Source organism: Nematolebias whitei, chromosome 2 (assembly GCF_014905685.2).
Source record: "Nematolebias whitei isolate Nwh7 chromosome 2, NemWhi1, whole genome shotgun sequence".
In the NCBI taxonomy this organism is placed as follows: Eukaryota; Metazoa; Chordata; class Actinopteri; order Cyprinodontiformes; family Rivulidae; genus Nematolebias; species Nematolebias whitei.
In genome coordinates, this window is record NC_056499.1 from 19,394,710 (window position 1) to 19,417,582 (window position 22,873).

At 38.0% G+C, this 22,873-nt stretch overlaps 1 protein-coding gene across 1 annotated transcript in view; it reads right to left on the bottom strand.

Moving 5' to 3' along the window:
• Positions 1-21,400, bottom strand: part of ush2a (Usher syndrome 2A (autosomal recessive, mild)) — a 113,310-nt gene extending 91,910 nt beyond the window's left edge. Inside the window, exons 1-8 of the mRNA XM_037693645.1 lie at positions 21,362-21,400; positions 21,001-21,136; positions 13,069-13,132; positions 12,409-12,510; positions 11,632-11,821; positions 9,103-9,317; positions 4,647-4,868; positions 3,288-3,381 (exon numbers count right to left, since the gene is read on the bottom strand). Coding sequence (XP_037549573.1) covers positions 3,288-3,381; positions 4,647-4,868; positions 9,103-9,317; positions 11,632-11,821; positions 12,409-12,510; positions 13,069-13,132; positions 21,001-21,136; positions 21,362-21,400 — 1,062 coding nt within the window. The remainder of the gene's footprint in view (positions 1-3,287; positions 3,382-4,646; positions 4,869-9,102; positions 9,318-11,631; positions 11,822-12,408; positions 12,511-13,068; positions 13,133-21,000; positions 21,137-21,361) is intronic.
• Between the last annotated feature and the right edge of the window lie 1,473 nt (positions 21,401-22,873).

Genomic DNA, 22,873 nt, shown 5'->3' on the forward strand with positions numbered 1-22,873 from the left:
GGTCTAGAGGCAGACTTCAATGATGTTGATTTGTGTTCTCTTTATACCTCTCTCTCTCCTCTATTCCTATCTCCTTCTTTACCTTTTAACCCTTCTCTCACTTTTCTGCTTCGTTATCTTCTTTGTTTTTCATCCCCATGTCCATTACATCTGAAACAAGCCCAAAGCAAATTCTAATAAAATTTAATTTATATATCAAGTGGAGCATTAAGGCCAGCCATAATGTTCTGCTTGTGCAAGTAAATCTATTGGGCATCACTTTGACACTCAGACAATAATTTTAAGTGTCACAATGCTGGACAGGACAAGGGAAAAAAAATAATAAATAAATAAATAAATTATTGAGATACACGATAACATCATTTGAAATTTGACAATAATTAATTGTCAATTTTTAGAAGAAATGTTGATTTGTTTGGCGTGTAGTACCTTTTTTTGACCACCTGATAGCAGTATAAGACTGTTTGAACCAAAGGATGGCTAGTTGAGCAGCATCTCTTTAAGAAAATGGTAGGGAGGGCCCTTGATGTGACATGGGCTGACATGGTGACATGGCAGACGCTCTGTGATTTGAGCTCTTTAGAATAGCATTTTTCACACAATGTCTTCAGTAGAAAGAGACAATAAAAAAAACAAAGTCGGTAAATGAAAATGAGGTCGATAATTTTCATTCATCATGCGATTAATTGATTTATTGTTTATCGCAACAGGCCTAATTGTTACGAAGAAGTCCAGTAGTCTTCTAGTGAACCAATAAGGATTGTCAGTATTGTTTATAATCTAATCTTGTTTCTATTAAAACTTGAAGGAGTAAAAATAACACTGTTGGAAAGTCTAAGAATATTTATGTTTAACTAATGCCAGACCAAAAAACTGCAAACAAAAAAACATTTCTATTCTTTTGGCAAGTTTGCAATAAAATCTGATTCAGCTCTTACGTTTTCAGCGTGCAGACTAAAAGCAAAGCGTAGAAAAGTTAGCAACATTAGCAAAGTTAAGATATTTTAACATTCAGTAACATCTCACAGCACACAAGTATATATTTTGGAGCTACTAAATTACATTGTAAAAATGGAAAATAGTGTGCAATGGTTTGTACAGTTCATGATATCATAAAACTTTCAGACAAGATGGAAATTATCGTGAAAGGATGCAAAGACAGACTGGCACAATGAGAGATTAAATCTGACACAAAGTGCACATAAGAAAAAAAGCCAAAGGAAAAAGAGAGAAAGTGAAGTATGTGCATTCTTGCACATTTGAGTCTTAGTGTGTGAATGTGTGTGTGTCTGTGGGAGTTCGTGTGGGAGAGTTTAGGTGTGTGTCTTCTAAGGCCCCTGTTGATCATTTTGACACATGTCTGAGCATTTCTGTCACTTTAATGTCACTGTGGAAATTCTACAGATTAGTACAACATCCGTCATGGTGCTTGGCCAATCCGAGTCAACAGAACACATGCAATATTAAACGCTAATACTTCCCTCAGCCTTTTATGCTTCAATATTACAGAGACAGAAAAAGAGGCCCTGAATATTCACTCGGGAAGATGGCATGGATTGTTTCAGAAGGAGAGCGCACACAGGCACATACCTCCATAAATATTCACACAAAATAATTCTGTGTAGACATATGTACATGTTGCACAATGTAATCCAGAGAATTATAGCTCGTTTAGAGACTATTTTACATAACAAAGAATGTTTAAAAAACATGTACATATGCCTACATCTATTGCATTTGACAACCCGAAAATAAGAACAAATGCATTTAAAAAAAGAAGATCAAGGATGAAGGAATACAGATGGGACAGGAAAAATTAAAGTGTGAGAATGAAACACACACACGTACACGTACGCACACACTGAACTAAAATAAAATGTTGTGGAGGAAGGAGCGAACAAAAAAAATGTTAAGTGAAATAAAGCCAAAGGCAGACAGAAAGAAAAGGAGCTGATTAGAAATGGATGCTGAGGGAATGTCATTGTTCTAGTCGATTTGAGACATTATTTAAACAGAGACTCGTGAGGGAAGACTGAGTAGAAGAGACAGGGAGGGATCAACCAAGAGGATGAAGCCTGTACAAGAACCTTTACGAAGACTAATTCAAGAAAAAGAAATATTGAAATTAGAGAAAAGAAGATCTGTTAATATGGAGTTGTGGAGTTTATGTAAGTTAAACGTACTGTATAATAGAAAATGTGTGTTTGTTTTTTTAAAGTAACATGAATAGGACTTTTTTTTGTTAGCTGAAAACTACAAACACACTGATGTTCTCTGGTTCCTCTACAAAATACAAATGTGCACACAAATGCACAGACACTAGTGTATGAAAGATATATAAGTGGTGAATAATGTAGGCGGTGCTGTGCGACAGCAAGTCGCAGCAGTCATACCTGAGTATTTCACTGCTGACCAAATGGAGGCTTTTGTTGGGTTGATGACTACTATTACCTGACAAGGTCTATTATATTTTTATTAAGCAACTGCCTGGTGGTAGATTTGATCAGACTACTCATATTGTAGCAAACAATAGCAAAATGTAAAGACTTTGCATTAAAACTAATATTATAGTTTTGATTAAGGATTATTAAAAACAGCATTTAAGCACTGTACACTGAAATGGACATGCAAAATTTAAAATGATGCTGATTATTGGTCAAGTAATGATAATAATCATGCAAACAAAAAGCTGAAGAGCTACTGTGTCTGTTGTGCTAAATAGTGAGGTTTATTCTTGTTATCCAATTAAGCACAAGAAAAAAAGATGAGCAAGTGTTTGAAAATGGTCCAAACTTGCTATATAGAATTTCAGTAGAAATCCCTGCATCTGACAATGTGAAGAACATTTCAGACATCAACCTCTGCAGACAGAAACAGTGAAATGTGATGATATGAGACTGCAATTAAGTGCAGTGTACCATAAACCAGTAGAACTTGTCAATAAAATAATCTTTATAATAATATAATGTATATGTATTGTCATCATTATATGTTCCCATACAATGGTGAAACTGGCTCTCTGCATTTAACCCATCCACCACCAGGTGGAGCAGTGGGCAGCTATTGAGGGTGCCCGGGGAGCAACTGGGGATAGGGTGTCCTGCTCAGAGACACCACAAGATGTGCAATGACTGGGGATCGAGCCCAGGACCTTCGGGTCCCAAGTCGGCTGCCCTGCCTCTACACCATCTCGGCCCCCCCTTTACTGTCTAAAACAGTGACATAGGAATTATGAGGTAATTTATAACTTTTTGTAAAAAATTATTTTTTACTATTTTGTTACTCACATTGCTTCCTACTGTGTGGCTTTCTGGTAGACACAAACAGCGGTACGGTGTCACACTGGTGTCGCAATGGTCTGCATGGCCATGACACTCGCATCTAAAAAAAAACAGAAAAAAAAAACAGGAATGGAGTAAGTATGACACTGACACCAAACACACTCAAATTACTTGGAAGAGAAAACATAAATTAGAACAAAAAAGACAATAAGCTTGGCAAAAGCTCTCCCTCCAACTGTATGTCAAAAATTCCTGTCAAAAAACCTGCTTCATGTCCACATCTCAGAATATGCCACTTTAACTGGTATATGTGTGTTCAACAAAAGGTAACTTAAAGAGGGGCTTATTTTTGTGGCCATATTGCAAAAGTGGGATACAGCTAGAGGTATACCGAGCTAAAGTGCAACAACTTAGCTGTTAAACAAGGTCTGACTAAGTGAACTAGGCAGAAGATTAGTTGTTATTAAAGTAATTAAAATGATTTTTTTGTTGCAAACAAACAATGTGAGCTGAAAGATACAATTTAGCAGGGGTCAGATTGTCATATTAATTTACTTGAATACTACTTATATCTGTGTAACTATGTAAAGTTATTTTGTGAGGAAAAACAAAACATACGTAGGTTATTATTCCCGGGAAGACATATACAGAAAGATAGCTTTTCTTCCATTCCCAGTATGCTTCCATGCTTCATAAAAAAAATCAAGGCAGAACATGGAGAAAGAATAAAAGAATAGGGAACAACATAGATGGATGAAGATCGCAAAGATGAGGCTTCAGCAGCATTAAATCTCCGTTTCTCCTACTTCACTATAACAAGATACTAATTAAACAGCTTAGAAGGGGAAGAGAGAAAGAGATGATTGCCTCCTGTATAATCCTATAATTACCTCAGTCATAAAAGACAGTCACTATGTCAGCCACAGTGTCAGTCTAATGAAAAGATGTGTTCACAATTACTCACAAAAAAGCTCTGCTGAAACTCAACAGTCTGTGTGAAATTATTTTACTTGAACTGTGTTCCCCCAATTTGCACAAATCTGTAATGGTGATACTCTTGCATTCTTCAACAAATTAACCCATTTACAGTTTGACAACAGACAGGATAACTATTGAACAATACAAAGAGTGTTACTGATGATAATTTCTCTATAAATATATGTGAATTTGGTTTTCCAGAAAAAGAGTCAGGGCACTTGTGGTCAATTTGAAGTCCTTCACACAACAAACAGCTCATTTAACAGTGTTTGAGGAGTTTCCTTTTCATCTTCTACAGATTAACAGATCTTATCAATAAATGCAACTAAGACTTCATTAGCTTTCTTCAAGAAATACAATATCATTGGATAAAATGCAAGCTTTTACCTGCCACCGATTGTGATCTCTTTTACAGCAAAGTATCTGTGTAGCTGATTAACCCTGTTTGCCTTTGGGCGGTACTGTCCTCTCATATGTATTCGAACTTGGGTAGCTTGCACCATCTCTTGCAAGGATGGAGTTTTGTAGAAGTCATTATATCCCGGCCTCTGAATTGGATGTGGGGACAGCAGACTGAAGGTGATGTTACCTCCTGAAAAGGGCTGGTTGCTGAAAAACAAGAAAAACATTTAACAAAGTATTTATTTCAAATAAACAAAAATCCTCTTATTTTTGCTCCTATTTTTTTTATGGTGTCTTGGATTTATGCCTGTTATCACATTAAAAGTTTCAATCCCCCTCCTAATCACCTGCGTTTGTGTCCTTCAATTAATATTTCATTGCATTTCTGTGGCAAAAATATTCTATCCTGGCCAGAGGTGCTTCAGGCTGTGTAGGAAGTGCTACAGTTAGCTGATGTTGCTGCTACTATTTGCACTTGCAAATCATAGAATTCAATGCAACTAAACATGTAATGTAAAACATACAATAATGTAAAGGTTTTCTCCATAAACATGTCATTCAAAGAGCTATGAACAGCCTTTCAAATAATAATTGTTTATAGCCTTTTCACAGAAGCCCACGTCAGATCTAAACTATTAAAGTATTATGCTTCGTTTCTAGGTCTACAACTATTGGCTACACTTATATTTTTAAAACTAAAATCTCAAATTGTTCATGTAACCAGGAAGCAAGACATTTTGTAGTCAAAACTGTTTAGCAATTAGCAACTACATCAGTTTAATTAATCAGTTTAATTGATTTTTAGTAGTCCATTTATAGCAAAATTAGCATCTTAGTAAGAAAAATAAACAACAATATTAATACAAGAAAAAAATATTCAACAATGGCAAACAACCCCTCAAGAATGTGTAAAACAGCTTCTACAAAACCTTCAAAAAATGAGACCAGAAATGTATTATGTCAGCCACCGCCCATGGCGTCATGCACCCATGGGTCAAGCGGTCCGCAGCCTTGGCTGTTGCTGAGGCAAAAGCTCGGATGTGGGAGGATTTCGGAGAGGCCTTGGATAAAGACTCTCGGTAAGCTCAGAGTTGATTCTGTCAAACCATCAGTCCGTTGAGGAGGGAAAAGCATCTCTTTACTAACACTATGTTCAGTGATGGTGGGGTCATGTTGACCTCAACCAGTGATGTTCTCGGAAGGTGGAAGAAATACATCTTGGACCTTCTCAATCCCACCGGCATGTCTTCCATGGAGGAAGTGGAGTCAGGGGACTTGGGGGTTAGTCTGTCCATAATGGCTGAAGTTGCCAAGGTAGTTAAAAGCTGCGCAGCAGGCTCCGGGGGTGGATGAGATTCACCCTGATTTCCTTAAGGCTCTGGATGTTGTGGGGCTGTCTTGGTTGACACACCTTTGCAACATCATGTGGACATCGGGAGCAGTGCCACTGGATTGGCAGACTGGGGTGGTGGTTCCCCTCTTCATAAAGGGGGACCGGAGGGCATGCTCCCAATTAAAGGAGCATCACTCTCCTTAGCCTCCCTGGTAAGGTCTATTCAGGGATACTGGAGAAGTGAGTCTAATCATTGGTCGAACCTCAGATCCAGGAGGAACAATATGGGTTCCGTCCTGGCCGTGGAACACTGGAACAGCTCTTTACCCTCACTAGGATCCTCAAGGGGTCGTGGGAGTTTGCCCATCCAGTCTAGATGTGTTTTGTGGACTTGGAGAAGGCTTTTAACTGTGTTCCTCGAGGTATACTGCTGGGGGTGTTCCATGAGTATGGGATTAAGGGCCCATTTTTATGGGCTGTTCAGTCCCTATACAAGTGGTGCGAGAGTTTGGTTCACAATGTAAGCATAGTGTCGGACCTCTTCAGGGTTTGGGAGTTGGACTATGCCAGGGATGTCCATTGTCACAGATTCTGTTCATAACATTTATGGACAGAATTTTTTGGTACAGCCAGAGGGTGGAGGGATTCCCATTCTGTGGCCTCAGAATTCCATCTCTGCTCTTTGCAGATTATGTGGTCCTGTTGGCGTCATCGTGCCATGATCTCCAGTTCTCACTGGAGCAGTTCACAGCAGAGTGTGAAGCAGCTGGGAGCCCATGGTCCTCAATCAGAAAAGGGTGGATTGCTCTCTTCAGGTCGAGGGTGAGGTTCTGCCTCAAGTGGAGGAGTTCAAGTATCTTGGGGTTTTGTTCACGAGTGAGGGAAGAATGGAGCATAAGATTGACAGACGGATTGATGCAGCATATGCAGTATTGCGGCCTCTGTACTGGTCCGTTTTGGTGAAGAGGGAGCTAAGCTGTAAGGCAAAGTGCTCTGTTTACCGGTCGGTCTACGTTCCTACCCTCACCTATGGTCATGAACTCTGGGTAGTGACCAAAATAATGAGATTGCGGATACAGGCGGTTGAAATGAGTTTCCTACACAGGGTAGCTGGACTCTCCCTTAGAGATAGGGTGAGAAGTTCAGTTATCCGGGAGAGATTCGGAGTAGAACTACTGCTATTTCACATCAAGAGGACCCAGTTGAGGTGGTTAGGGCATCTGGTAAGGATGCTCCCTGGGCGGGAGGTGCTTCAGGCATGTCTGACTGGGAGGAGACGCAAGGGAAGACCCAGGACACGCTAGAGAGACTGTCTCTCGGTTGGCCTAGGAACACCTTGGAATCCTCCTAGAAGAGCTGGAAGAGGTGGCTGTTTAAACAGATGTCTGAGCCTCCCTGCTCAAGCTGCTGCACCCGCGACCCGACTTCGGAACAAGAGGAAGATAATGGATGATGGATTCATGGATATAGTTTATTTTGTCTGCAACCTATTTACAACCAACTACTAAGATCAACTAAGTTGGAGCAGTGATTTTAGTTTATCTGGTGATAATTATATTTTTTTCAAGATTGATCCTCAAAAATGTCTTCATGTATACAGATGCAAACATACACACTTGTGCTTAAACAAATCTTGCCAAATATTCTATTGGGATCAGAAGGGCTAATTTGTTTAGCAAAACTGAATAAACCTTGTAAGATTATTATACATCAAAGAAGTGTTAAACAAGATTAAATGTTGATGCAATTATCAAGCACAAAATGTTTTACTGTGTTCCTAATGTGTGGCAAATTTGTTCTTATGCCAGGCTTACTAACATGAGCTGTGCCAGGAAAGGTTGTATATGATATAATTTGTCAGTCAAGTGAATCATGAGCAATGACTGCATAATCTGTGATCTATTCAAACCTGTTCTAGCTAGTGCCAACCAAGCACTTGATGCACACAGCCCTGCCAAGAGTAAGTGTGGGAAATTGTGGGTGTATGTGTTTTTCAACTCCAGTTCTGGACCTACTGCCAAATTAAAGCCTGTTGTCAGTCATGAGCCAAAGTAATGCTGTAGGTGGTTAGCTTTAATAATATTGTTACTGTGAGGGTGTCACTGAGTGTGTGTGCGCATATGTGTCACTTGTGTTTTAATGAAATGTCTAAATATAATTTTATTTGATTGCTTTTGACTTGTTTGTGTCTGTTGTGTATGTGTTTGCCTAAATGTATGCTAAATATGCTTGTTGTGTTAATAAGGTTGTTTAATTTTGCCAACAATTTTCTGTATTATTTTCTCTGTGGGGGCAGCACGGTGGCACAGTTGGTAGAGCTGCTGCCTCTCAGCGAGCAGGTTACCTTACCCTGGTTCAAATCCCGATCCGGCGGCCCTTCTGGGTGGAGTTTGCATGTTCTTTCTGTGCATGCGTGGGTTTTCTCCAGGTACCCCCATTTCCTCCCACAGACCAAAAACATGCATGTTAGGCTGATTGGTAACTCTAAAGTGTGTGAGTGAGAGACTGAATGGTTGTCTTGTTTGTCTCTATGTGGCCCTGTGATGGATTGGAGACCTGTCCAGCGTGCGCCCCGCTTCTCGCACAGTTATTGCTGGACATGGGCATAGGTGACCACCGTGACCCAAAAAAGGAAGAAGCAGGTAAATATAATGGATGGATGAATGGATTTTCTCTGGAAGCCATCACATCAGCCAATGAACTCAAATTATATAAATGTTTTTATGAAGTTTTTGAAGATTAAATTTTTATTCTGGCGTCTCTATCTGACTAATGCTTAAGCAAAGGATTTGCTTTAGATCAGCCATATGCACTTACTGTTCTAAAAGGCAATGGATGTGTTTGTCTTACTAGTTCCTCTGACTTTAGTAACTCTATTCAAGTATTTTATAAGTCAAGTGAAGCATAATGATTATGTCAATATATAACACATAACTTTGTTAAATATAAATAGTTCAAAAGACCTTCCAATGAAACTAGACTATCTACAAACCTTTATTTTATATTAAAAAAAAGAGATAAAAGTAAGTAATTTCTGTAATCACTGTTTGTTAAATTAGTGAATATTGGGCTTTTCAGCAAATGATAAGTCAGTAGATTCAAACCAACCTGGGCAACTGCAGACAATTCACCGAGTCTGGTCTTGGTAATGGTCCGTTGTTCTTCATATCAAACACATTGCAGTTTCTGGCCATATATTGCCAGTCCAACCAGGACTGTTCTATGTTCATGGTGCTTTCAGGTTCTGAGAAGACGAGCCTCCTCCTTTGGATCAACACTGAATCAGGTAAAAGACCCCCAAACTGAACTATAACGTAGAAAACCTGAAGGATAAATGCATCAAAGTTAGTGAAAATTTGAAGAAAAAACAAAAAACAAAGATGAAGAACCCATTTAGTGTAAACTAGGACAACATGCTTTTACAAAACCCTACAATTGTGAAGGAGTAAATCATTATTCCTTGTTGACAGTACCATGTTTTATATTTATTCCCCTGTATAATAAAGTATTTGAAACCATAAGAGATGTTTTTAGAAAGATTTTAAAAAGTTTTACTAATTTTTGTTCATCTCAAGAGATCAAGTCTGAAATGTATGAAGTATTTAATTGCAATGTTTACTTACAGTGCATTCTTTTTTATTATTATTGCCAAGTCTTGCTTAATATTACTTATGCAATTTATTGCAACATATTAAGGATGAAAAACAATGAATAGACACTAACTAAATTTTACATAGATTTCCAAAACTTGTCAGCAGATAAGTTTAGGAGACACCAGTGAAGATCATAAAATACAATGACAAAACAGAGAAAAAAAAATGCCCAAAAAGTGTAGAAAACTGTCGGGAAATTTTTGGTCAAAGGTTATGCATGTTTTTATTATTATGCCTAAGAACATCCTTCCCCTCTGCCCTGAGAACTAGAAGCTCAAACAAGCTGAACTGTCTCCCAAAACACAAGCTTATCTCTGCCCATGAACCATATGTTTGTGTAAACAGAAAGTGCTGTGTAAAAAGACTGCAGCTGAATTCAAGAACACCCCCTGAACTATGTTCAAGTCTGAGCTGAGAGGAGTATAAAAGTGAGCAGATAAAGTGACTCGTGGCTTTCTTCTGTGACTGGTTTTCATGCATGTACATCCATGTATGTTTATATACATTATGTTATGTATGTAACATGTCCTGAAATTAGACCTTGCAAGTCTAAAATACTGGTTAAAAATCTTCACCTGCTGTGATAGTGTTGCTATTGAGTAACAATGTTAGAGAATTAGATAATTTCACCAACAAAAAACATCGGTCCTGAGCTAACTGTGCTGCTTGAAGCTCAATTAAGAGATTTTATATGATTGTCATCACATTTCACACACATATACATCCATACACATAATGCACAGAAAAAAATCCCTATCACATATTAAACCTGTATGTGTATGTGTGTGTGTATGTGTGCTATAACTGTTATCTAGCCCTCCAGTGGGTGGGATTTTGGACAACGCAGCAGGGGGTGCATTAAGCCACCAAGACTGCACAAATCAACTCACATACTACAAACACAAATACCCTAAACTTCAGAAAGTGTCATTTTTCTGGGGACTTAAGTTGAATGACCGTACAGGACAGCTCCCAAAATCCTGCCTCCCTAACGTACTTTATACACATCAGAAGGAGGAGGAACGATACTCAACGACACAACCACATAACCACATCAAGCAGTTTCTTTTTCCATCCTCTTCCCTCTTGTGTTGACGTGCTTAAAATGATCTATTCACTGCATTAACATGTTTTAAAAAGAGGCATATAGTGGTGTCAACAAACAGATTTTTTTTCCCCATTTACATTGCAGAATAAGACAATACTGTTGTTGATTGACCAATGTTTACATTGACAACAACAAGGTTTTATGGGCTACTGCATGACCTGCTAATAAAGTAATCCCATGGCCTTTCAGTTTATCCATTCCAATTTAAATAAATTTAAACAAAAACCATGCTGTATATGGACTCATAAGTCTAAATTCTGGGCAACTGTAAAAAAGACCAAACTTGGTAAAAACTTATGAACAACAAACACAATACTTGTTGAAAGGTCAAATCCAACGAGTTTTACTTAGGTCTTGAAACAGGTGGCAACAGTTAGGGTGTTATTACTTTTACTCATGTGTTACAAGTGAAAGGGGAACTGATTTACTGATAAAATCAGTTTATTGGAATGTAACTTTGAATTTTACAAAGTTTGTTTACTCATCACAAGGCCACAGTAAGGAAAATAATAATGCTACTACTGATGAACTGTCTTCACACACTACATCTCCAGACAGGTCTATCCTCATTGTAATATGACATTGATATTGGGCAGCTTTGGCCTACTGATAGGAAGGCTGCCTTCTAACCACAATATTGGGAGTTTTCATCCCAAGACCCAGCAGTGAGGTGTCTTTGGGCAAAACACTGCATATCACTCTTCCCCCCATATGCATATTGGTGCATGAGTGGGCATATAACATACTGTACATAAAATAATGTAAAATACATTTTAGAAAGGACTATACTTGCATGTGCCTGAGGTTAAAAGGAGCTACATGTGTGGACCATTTCCCATAAGAGTATTTCTGCTTATATGCAATTAAATACATCACCTGGTATTGTCCATTAGCCAATTCCACTGTAACTGTGACTCCTTCTTCCAGTTCTTGTGCAGTCATGGCCTTAGATTGCCACGTGGTACCCATGTCCTGATCATTGATGTAACTGAGTGGATGGGTGTGAAGGTTTAGTCTTAAAACTCTGTCATTAGTGGTGTCTTCAACCGCATTAGGAATGCAATATCTGGCAACAGTGCAAAACAGAAAATGTTGGAAGTTTGTTTTCCAGCAGAGAAATTTCAACTGGATTTTCTTTCTACTTAAAATTAATGACAAACCAAACAACTTTTATAAAACTTCCACAAAATACAAGTTTTATAATAATGCTGTCAAATGAATGGTCACAAGGATTTAATTCCTGTTATTTAAAATGAACTAATTATAGAAATATAAACTGTAAATCATTGTAAATATTTGCTTGACATCTTCCAAAATGTTTGGAATTTTAATCTCAAATGCTTTTTAATCACTATATAATCATATGGCTTATTGTAATGAATACATTTTAGAATTAATTGAAAATTAGCTTTAATTTTTATTTATATTTAATCTGAGTACATATCCCTCAAATTAAACATTAAAAGATTTTTTAATTATGTGATAATGACCAATGCAAATGAACTTTTTCAGTGTGAGCATTTTGCTTTAAAAAGGTGACAGTCAAGTAATTAGTTTAACTTTAATTAATGATTGATTGATAATTATTTAAATATTAATCTTTTGACAGCACTACTTTGTTTGTCGTATACGAAAGAAGTTTTGAAACCACACCTTTCAATTAAAGGATGGACTCTCGGATGGCTGGGCGGACAGCGGCAGTCAGACTGGACGTGAAGCTTAGGCAGAACTCCTGAGTACAACTCAACTATTTCTCTGTTAACACAATAATCAATAAACAAAAACAAAATGTTAAAAATAAATAAAAAGACCAATGAAAAATGAGCATTTAGCTTGAACTGTAAGAAAAACTCTCAAGTCTTCTGTTAGTGTGCTAAAGACAACAATTTGTGTCAAGCACAGAATCAAAAATGTAACTTGGAAATTGAGCCATTTACTTTACTAAAGCCAATCTTGATCAGGCAAGTTGTAAGCTTAAAGATGTTTCAGTAATAGCTTTGTACAGAAATCTTTGGAAATCTTCTGGAAGCAGTATAGATCATAAGAAGCAATGATTAGCCTTCCCTTAACCATGGTCCCTTAATTACCCTGTACCACTCCTCTTCTTTTGCTGAGCAGTTTATATTTTGTAATTTCCCATTTTTAAGTCTTTACATAAATACAGTTGACTTGTTTCTTTTGTAAACCATTGTTCCACTTTTTGTCCTGAGCTTCTTCTCCAACACTCATGTCTGTCTTTCAAAGCTTTTTTTTCTTTCTCTCATTCTCTCCCAGAAGCTTCTCATTACACATCTCTCATTCTATCCAACTCACCTGTTGGTCAAAGAGGCGGGATAAAATCTAAAGTCCTGCATCCGCCCAATGAACTGATTAGACCCTGGAGAGATGAAAGGAGAGTGGAAAAGAACATAAAAAAGTGTTAATGGGTTTGCACTGAAGGCAGTGAGTGAGAGGATTTCACAGTATTTAGTAGATTATCTTATCAGTTTCTTGATACCAGTTAAGTGAGGCTGCCAACAGCTGCCTATAATGGCCTGGATCACAATACAAAGCCAGACTGATTCTGCAATAGACCTCATTTGTCTCCACTAGAGAGCAGCAAGGCTGCTGAACGCAATTTTATTGGTTCGGATGATAGAAGTTCAAAATAGCTACATCTGAGCACAAGAAATGGTTGAATGTTTTACTCACCTTCTAGTATGAAAGGACAGTTTAACAGGAGAAATTACCAATTCTTCAAAGCTCTATATTCACATTTATCTTTATTGTTGGAAAGAGAAAAGTATCTCAAACTGATTCTGTGAGAAAAACATTAAAAATAAATTAACGCTGTGATATTTTGTGGTTCACTTTTAGTGTGGCCCAATATTTACACGGAAAATTGCAGGGTTTGCTGAATGAACTTTAAATGGCAAATGGATTGTACTTATATAGCGCCTTTCCATCTTATCAAGATACTCAAAGTGCTTTACTACACAACCTGTGTCCTCATTTACCCATTCATACAGCACTCTACAAGAGCGATACAAAGTTAATTGAACAAATCATTCTAAAGAGACTAATCAGTGCTTTATCACATTCATACACCAATGGGACACACATCGGGGCAATTGGGGGGGGAGAGGGAGGGTTTCAGTGTCTTGCCCAGGGACACTTCGGCATGTGAGTGCTGGTAGATTTGAACCCCCAACTCTTGCATTGGAGGATGACTGCTCTAACCACTCAGCCATAGACACTCTAAAGGTAAACATGTTACTAACTGTATCACCAGGGGCAGCTGTGACTGAGTGGTTAGAGCAGTTGTCCTCCAATGCAAGAGTTGGGGTTCAAATCCACCAGCTGTTACATGCCAAAGTGTCCCTGGGCAAGACACTGAACCCCTCATTGCCACCATCGTTGTATGAATGTGATAAAGTACAGATTAGTCTTTTTAGAATAATTTGTTCAATTAGCTTTGTAGAGATCTAGTAGAGTGCTGTATGAATGGATAAATGAGGACACATATTGTACTTTGTAGTGTAAAGTGCTTTGAGTATCTTGACCAGATAGAAAGGTGCTATATAAGTACAGTCCATTTACCATTTACCATGTACAATGACTTAAAAAGTCTCCAGATGAAATTATTTAACCTTTTTTGTTGTTATCTACCTGGATTCATTCAACCTTTATTTAGACAGGTAATCCCATTGAGCCTCGAGGACTCATTTACAAGAGAGACCTGATTTCAACAAAGAAAGATGATTGAGCCTACAAACCTTTAATCACTCCAGACATTGATATTAGGAAAATTATAAACATGCACTTTTGAAAAGTGATAAAGTTTTACAGAATTAGAGGAAGGTTTTATCAGTCAAACAAAACTGATACTCTCCCAACAGCCTACTCCAAAGTGAAAAAAAAAACAGTTATGCTGGTGCTACGATGGCCTCCGGGGCACGCCCTCTCCTTCTGTGCCTGCCCTCTCCCTCGCCGACAGTCATGTCAAACTGGTTCAAAACACCAAAGTCCATGCTCTGTTCACATGATAAAGGAGGACCATCAGCCTAACGACTGATCATTAGTGCTCTGACGGCTGCTTGCTATTCACAGAGGGCTGAGTGATGCAATAGCAGCATTGTAAGAGGGGGACAGTTGAACACGGAGGCCTCCACCCCTGTTTAATGATGGGCGGTTTCTTTTCACAAAGATGGCCTCCTTTACTCCTCTCTCAAACCAACGTTCCTCTCTATCCAGGATGTGAACATCTTCATCCCTGAAAGAGTGACCGCTGGCCTGGAGATGAGTGTAGACCGCAGAGTCCTGGCCTGATGATGCTGATCTTCTGTGCTGGTCCATCCTTTTGGCCAGTGGCTGTTTAGTTTCCCCGATGTAAGACTGATCACAGCCCTCCTGACACTAAACAGCATACACAATATTACTCTGTTTGTGCCGGGGGACTGGATCTCTGGGATGAACCAGTCTTTGCTGTAATGTATTTTGTGGTTTAAAAGCCACTGGGACGTTATGTTTAGAAAATAAAATCTCAGTTTCTCTAAAACTCCTGCAACATACGAAATGACCGGAATGACAATAGACTGATGTGCTTTTAATTAAAATGATGATATAGTTTTCAAATAGAAAGCGGGAGCTACAATATTGTCCACAGTGGGTTCAACAGTTTTGTGATTGTGCAGATGTATTTAGGACCCAATTTTATACATGCTTTGAAGAACTACATATTTCCTTTTTATATTTTCAGGGAACAAAGGACAACCATTTACAAATTCACTATCCTTAAACAGATTTGTTTTCAAACTATTATTTTCTGGAGAATGCTGACAAAAAAAAAAGAATTAAAAAGATAAGCTGTGGCACCCAAGCCTTTCTAAACTACCCTTCAGTGCAGCACGCAGAATTCATTCAACCTTTATTTATACAGGTTAGTCCCGGAATGAAAAATAATTTCATAAAAGGTTGTTTTATACATAATAGTGACCTTGAAAATAAGGGTGTAGAAATCAATGGGGCAGATATCAATTTACTGAAAAAAAAATATTTGATTGTTGTTTCTAAGAAATGCACATGCAAGAATATGTGCACTGGCTTAAGAGGAGGGGTGGAAAGATGGGGAACTCCAGAATTAAAAGGTTGGGAACCACTGTGTTAAAGATCAGAGTTAATGAAGTTCTAATATTTGGAGAAAAGCAAGGTGTTTTCTACTAATTTCTCAATGGAAAAGTTTTTGTATATAAACTGCAACAAGAAAGTAATTTTAGCACAGTAAAGAGCCGTTAGTAATGTAACTAAAATGATAATCATAATAAAAACAATAAAGCCTAAATACCTTGGTTTATGGCTGATACTTTTGAATTAAACTGGTTTCTCATAATCTTAGACATTATTCAGTTATCTTTGTACATAATAGGCAATGTTCATTCAACCTTTATTTAGACAGGTACATCCCATTGAGCCTCGAGGACTCATTTACAAGAGAGACCTGATTTCAACAAAGAATGATGACAACAATGGACAACAGTGACAACAATAGACAGTTATAAAAGGCACACAGTTTTTTTTTATGTAACGAAAACAGCTAGATTCTAAGGCGAATGTAGAAAACTACAAACAGGAACATGTCTGCATTGGTCCCTGCCAGGAGTCCAACAGATTCTTAAAGCCACTTAGAGAGGTCAAGGTCGAGAGCTTCAGGTCTTTTTGTAAGATATTTCAGGAAACAGGAGCAGAGTAGGAGAAGGCCCTTTTGCCAAGTTTAGTCCTCACTGAGGGAACACTGCAGGTAATAATGTCCTGAGAGCGCACGCTGTAGCTGCACTCACGCACAGACATGTAGGAGGAGATGTATGAAGGCAGCAGACCAAGAAGTGATTTAAAAATGAAAATGTACCAGTGAGAGAGTCTGCGTGAAGTTAATGATGACCAGTTAACCAGTGAATACAGGGTGCAGTGGTGGGTACGATAATCACAGCCAGTTATGAATCTTAATGCACCATGAATGACAGCTTCCAACATCTGCAGGGTGCTTGTAGGAGCGTTCATGTAAATAATGTCACCGTAATCAATGGAGAGAAGGAAGGTCACAGATACAAGGCGTTTCCTAGCATTCAGAATTAGACTGGATCCGTTTCTGAAAAAGAAACCCAGTTTAACTTTCAGTGTCTTTACTAGGTTTTCCACATGTAGCTTAAAAGAGAGATGCGAGTCGTCCAACACACCCAAATATTTATAGGATTCAACAAACTCAATGGGGACATAATTTGAGGATAAAACTTGGTAAAGAAACTGAAAGTTAAACTGGGTTTCTTTTTCAGAAACCGGTCCTGTCTAACTCTGAATGCTAGGAAACGCCTTGTAACTGTGACTTTCCTTCCGTCCATTGATTACGGTGACATTATTTATATGAACGCTCCTACAAGAACCCTGCAGATGTTGGATGCTGTCTATCATGGTGCATTAAGATTCATAACTGGCTGTGATTACCGTACCCACCACTGCACCCTGTATTCACTGGTTAACTGGTCATCATTAACTTCACGCAGACTCTCTCACTGGTACATTTTTATCTTTAAATCACTTCTTGTTCTGCTGCCTTCATACATCTCCTCCTACATGTCTCTGCGTGAGTGCAGCTACAGCGTGCACTCTCAGGACATTATTACCTGCAGTGTTCCCTCAGTGCAAACTGAACTAGGCAAAAGGACCTTCTCCTACTCTGCTCCTGTTTCTTGGAATACCTTACAAAAATATTTGAAGCTCTCGACCTTGACCTCTCTAAGTGGCTTTAAGAATCTGTTGGACTCCTGGCAGGGACCAATGCAGACATGTTCCTGTTTTTAGTTTTCTACATTCGCCTTAGAATCTACTTTGTAGCTATTTTTGTTACTTTTTTTTTTTTAGCCATCCAATTTAAAAAAAAAAAAAAAAAATCTGTATGACTTTTTATAACTGTTTATTGTTGGCGCTGTTGTCCATTGTTGTCATCATTCTTTGTTGAAATCAGGTCTCTCTTGTAAATGAGTCCTCGAGGCTCAGTGGGATTTACCCATCTAAATAAAGATTGAATGAAAAATTGGAGAAAGAAATGTGTTTTTATAACAGAACATGTTTTATTACAGTAAAGTGGAAGTGGTTTCAAAACAATCTGTTCAATCAATGTCCCAAATACTGTCTGCATCAATCAAACTTTATTTATACAGGTAAATCCCATTGAGCCTCGAGGACTCATTTACAAGAGAGACCTGATTTCAACAAAGAAAGATGACAACAATGGATAACAGCAACAACAATAAGCAGTTATAAAAACTCATACTACAGTTTTTTTTTGTTTTGTTTTTTTAACAAATAGGATGGCTAAAAGGAAAAAGGTAACAAAAACAAAAAAAACAGCTAGATTCCAAGACAAATGTATAAAACTAAAAACAGGAACATGTCTGCATTGGTCCCTGCCAGGAGTCCAACAGATTCTTAAAGCCACTTAGAGAGGTCAAGGTCGAGAGCTTCAAATCTTTGCATATCTGCATACTTTGTAAATTCATACAAGGCAGAGTACATATCATAGCTGAGTGAATGCTGCAGACCCAAGTAGTGCATCTTTGATACGCAAGTCATTACTATGTGAAATACATTTTTTATAAACTTTAAAATAAATTTCAACAGAAAAATGAACCAAAAGAGCAAACAAAGGGACCAGCACGGAGTTGAATGCAACAGTATTAGACAATACACAGCAATCATCCAACGTTCCTCTAGCAAGCATACCTGTACTGGAATACCTCAAACATAATGGCAAAATGTCCAGATACACATGGGAATCCTGGACAGAACACCAAAAACACCATCAAACAAATAAACACAGGCAAGACCCCAACATATCTCCAAGCACAACCATGCCATGTGATAAAGCTGGACAGAGCATAAGAGAACCACACATACAATGATGATGCTGGTCCAAAGGGGGCCAAAGCATTTTAGTGTCCAACCAACTTCTTTCTAGTTTGACTAAGTCTTAGAAGATGGATAACGTCTCGAAGCATCAACAGAAGCCCTGCCATGTTAAGTCTGTGGAAGTGTGTGTTTGTGTGTTAGTGGCTTTTCCACATGGATTCCAAAAACGATCCTTACTTTAGAGGAAGACTGTGTAGTATGTGTGCATGTGTGTGCATTTGCACTTGAGAGAGGCTTTGGTGTGTTGGGCTTGGCCACTGGGTGTATGTGTGTATTTTGGGGAAATGTGGCATGTGCATGTAAAACAGAGAGACTGTTAGGAGATGTAAGAGTGCGAGATCAGTGTGTGGTGGTGGAGCCTTAGGCTTTGGCTCAGGACTTCTTTATCGTGTGGAAATGGGATTATACCTTCCTCTGAAAGGCATTCTCCCTATTGTTACTGGGATGATGCAAGGTATAAGCCTTAATTCTTTCCTCCCTAGGTAGGCCTTTATTCTTTCTGTATGTTTTAATTTCTGTTATTCACTACTTCTCTTGTTTGATTCTTATAACATTATAACTTGGGGTACTAGAAATATGAAAATGTAAAATGTTTTTGTGATTTCTGCACATTTTTGTCTCTCTGTGATTAATGGTAACAGACAGACTCCAATATTTAAGATGCCATTGTTTCAGCCAGTTGTAAAGGCTCCTGCTGGTACTGAGAGAAGCAAGTAGCCTTTTGGTACTACCCAAACAGAGTATAGTAAAAAAACAAAAAAACAATTGTACTTCATATTGTTTTTGTATTCACCACTTCAAAACCGTCCTGTAATTCAAATTCAAGTGAATTATAGACTAACAGAATCAGACTGAGCAAAATGCAAACATACGTTTTGCAGTTTTCTCTGAACATATTAAACTATATTTTAATGTGCAAAAAATCCACGCAAAAAAAAATTATATATTTTTTTAATCAACCTTAAAATTGACAAACCAAGTTTTCAGGGTCTTTTTATGGGACTTGTTGTGACTCACATAGGAAAGAAATCACAAGATGGTAGCTCTAAACCATCCTTGATAAGTTACAAGGTGTTAGTATGTAGTGCCTGTTTTTAGGTTGATTTTCAAAGAGATTAAAATTTTGTTAATCTACTTCTAGAATGTTGACCAAAATGTATGTAACAATCAAATTATTCAAACTTTTCTAAAATCAATATTAAAAGTTGATCTGTTATTACAATTTGCCTTTAAAATAAACCCTTTTCTGTGGAGATGTTCAGTTATGGTGGGTTGTCTTTTCTAGCCATTATGTCACTACATCCCACATTTGATTGCTTGCATTTGCAGTCTTCAATAGGTAGGTCCCCCTCCAAAAACAGATCTAGATGGTAATCAATACATCTGATTAGTATTTGCATAATTATTCTTCTGATCAGAATTCCAGGCACTTCCCCTGGGTTCACCAATGACCCTCTCTTACACACATTTACACATGCACACACATTTTCACAGCCCCAAGCCAATCACTCTCATTGATCAACCTCTCTTATGTGATCTCCATCTGATCAGATGCTACCTGCTGTGAACTAAGAATCAATGACTGATAAACGAGAAGAAAAACACTCGTTTATCACTCTAGAGATGAACAGATATTTTTTCTCTCTCATTTTCTCTGCTATTGACTCTGAAACGGCTCACAGGCACCACTAATCAATCACAGATATGTAGTTGAAACAGAATAAGGGCCAGGAGCAAAACAAAGGTGAAGTAGTCATTGACAAGATATTAAGATAAACAAATATGATAAACTGATTTTTTTTCCTCATGTAAAATACAAAATAACAGATGGTGCCTGTTGAAGAGTAAATGCAGGACAGTGGCAAAAACTACCAAGCTGGGAAAGGAGTTTGGAAAAAAAAATACATTCACTCATTACACCCAACCCACCTGCATCAACCTCTTTCTATCACCCAGTATGGCACATAAAGTGACATATCATAAAGTTTATTGTATATAGAATTAAAAAAAAAACTGTCGTCTCTGTTCTGCAACATGTCAGCACTCAGTTTTCTCTTTTTCTCTGTTTATGTAAAATTTAGAGGTGGTGCTATACTTTGTGAAAGTTTATTACACTACTGTATAGTTGTTAACTTGGGAAAACCATAATGCTGTCTCACATAAATCAGACTCTGCAACTTACAGGTCAGGTCATTTTGTTATAAAACTTCATTTTAATATAACAAATTAATGAAGATGTAAACTGGTCGGTTCTAGAAAGCAACTCAGCAATCGGTGCAACTGTGAAGGAAACAGCGTTCTCACCATTGGAGCTGAGTCCCACCCACATGGCACCAGATTCGCTGATATCGGAGAGTGGATTGGTCAGAATTTTCGTGTCAAATGGTGTCCCATCCTCCTCAAGGCCATCCAAGAAAAGACTTGCATGTCGGTCATATATCTGAAAAAAAAATAAATAAATTTAATTAAAATTCAACAACTGGCGCAACATATACATACCATATTTTTCGGCTTATAAGTCACGGCTTTTTGCATAATTTGCATGCCCTGCGACTTATAGGCCAAAACGACGTATTTAGGGATTTTTTTCCCCATATTTATAAACCAGTTTTTGGCTGAGATATGACCATTTTCATTCATTCTGACTGAAAAAATGGAACAGTACAATTTTCAGCCACGAGATGGCAGCAAAGTAGTACGGCATGCCGTTTTATCATGCAATAGGTAAAAGTGGCTATAATGACAAATTCAAAAAAGTTCAAGACAAAAACAACTGGACTTTATTTATTATACTGTACTTTATACTTTATTATTTTTGTCAAACTTTTTTTGAATTTACCATGTCCTGGATGACTGAGAATCCTCACCAGATAGTAATGACACAATCAGCTTGCCACAGTCTGCCACCTGCGTTCTGCCCGCTGCTTGGAGCAACCGTCAAACTAGCTTCATTTCGCTGCAATGCCCCAGCAAAACGCAACTAATTTGACCATTGAAGTGCATTTATTAAGTAAAAGTTGAACTGAGACAAACCTTTGTTAAGATTTTGAGCAAAAACAATTGTTTTTAGGTGTTTATCTTGTTAAATTTTGAATAAATGAACAGCGGCTCGTCCCGCTGCGTGCCCGCTTATGCGAATCAGGTTTTTAAATGCAGCCAATTTGACCGTCAATGTGCATTTATTAAGCAAAAGTTAGACTGAGACATACCTTTGATAGAATTTCGAGGAACAAACAATTTTTTTTTAAGTGTTAATCTTGTTAAATTCTTGTTAAAGTCTGTTAAAGTCCTCCCGTGCACGCTCCCGCGGCCGCCATTTGGCAGCCCATCAATTTTTGGCACAACACTGGCCCACATTTCTGGGTTCGGCCCACATTTCCAGGTAGTCAGCGGTGATGCAAAACAAACGCGACGCGTCAGCGGTGACGGATAATAGATGCAACGTATACAGCGAAGTGACATATTTATGATTTTTCCACTATATTAGACAAATATAGACTGATGCGACTTATAAGGCGGTGTGACCTATAAGTCAGAAAATACTGTCCTTTTGATGACCAGATTTATCTAAATCTACACAGTAACACATTATCTATGGCGTCATCTTCAAACTAGAACTACAACAATATTTTCACAAGCAAAGAAAAAAACAGACGCTACAAAAATCTACTGAACGCAGGTTTGTTGAGAGTTTTTCACCTTAGTGTAAAATTTAATTAAGTCTAATTTGTCAAAAATATTCCAAGGGAATGGCCTGAGGGGATGACACAGCTCCAAAGATTTGGACACAAGAAAATTGCAACTGTTTATGGATCTTTTGCAAAAATTGTACGAACATTTTATGTCTAAATACAGTATGTAGACTCGTGTGTGACATGAAAATTATACATTCAGCTAATCTTCCAGCTCGTTTTCCCAGAAGCAGAAAGTGCCTCAGGCTAAACTGCATCAGCTGCAAATGAGCTTTCTGTTTGACCAAATATCTCCTCTTCACTCTTTCCCTTTGCCTTCCTTTCCTGATCGGCTCAATGAATATTAAAAACTGCATGGCTGACAACACTGTCAAAGCTAGAGAAGTTCCCTTTCACATCAAACCCAGGACAAAAAACAGATATATTCACAGGATGGATACCCACCCCAATCAAAAATCACTTTAAAATATCCAAGCTCACCCTCT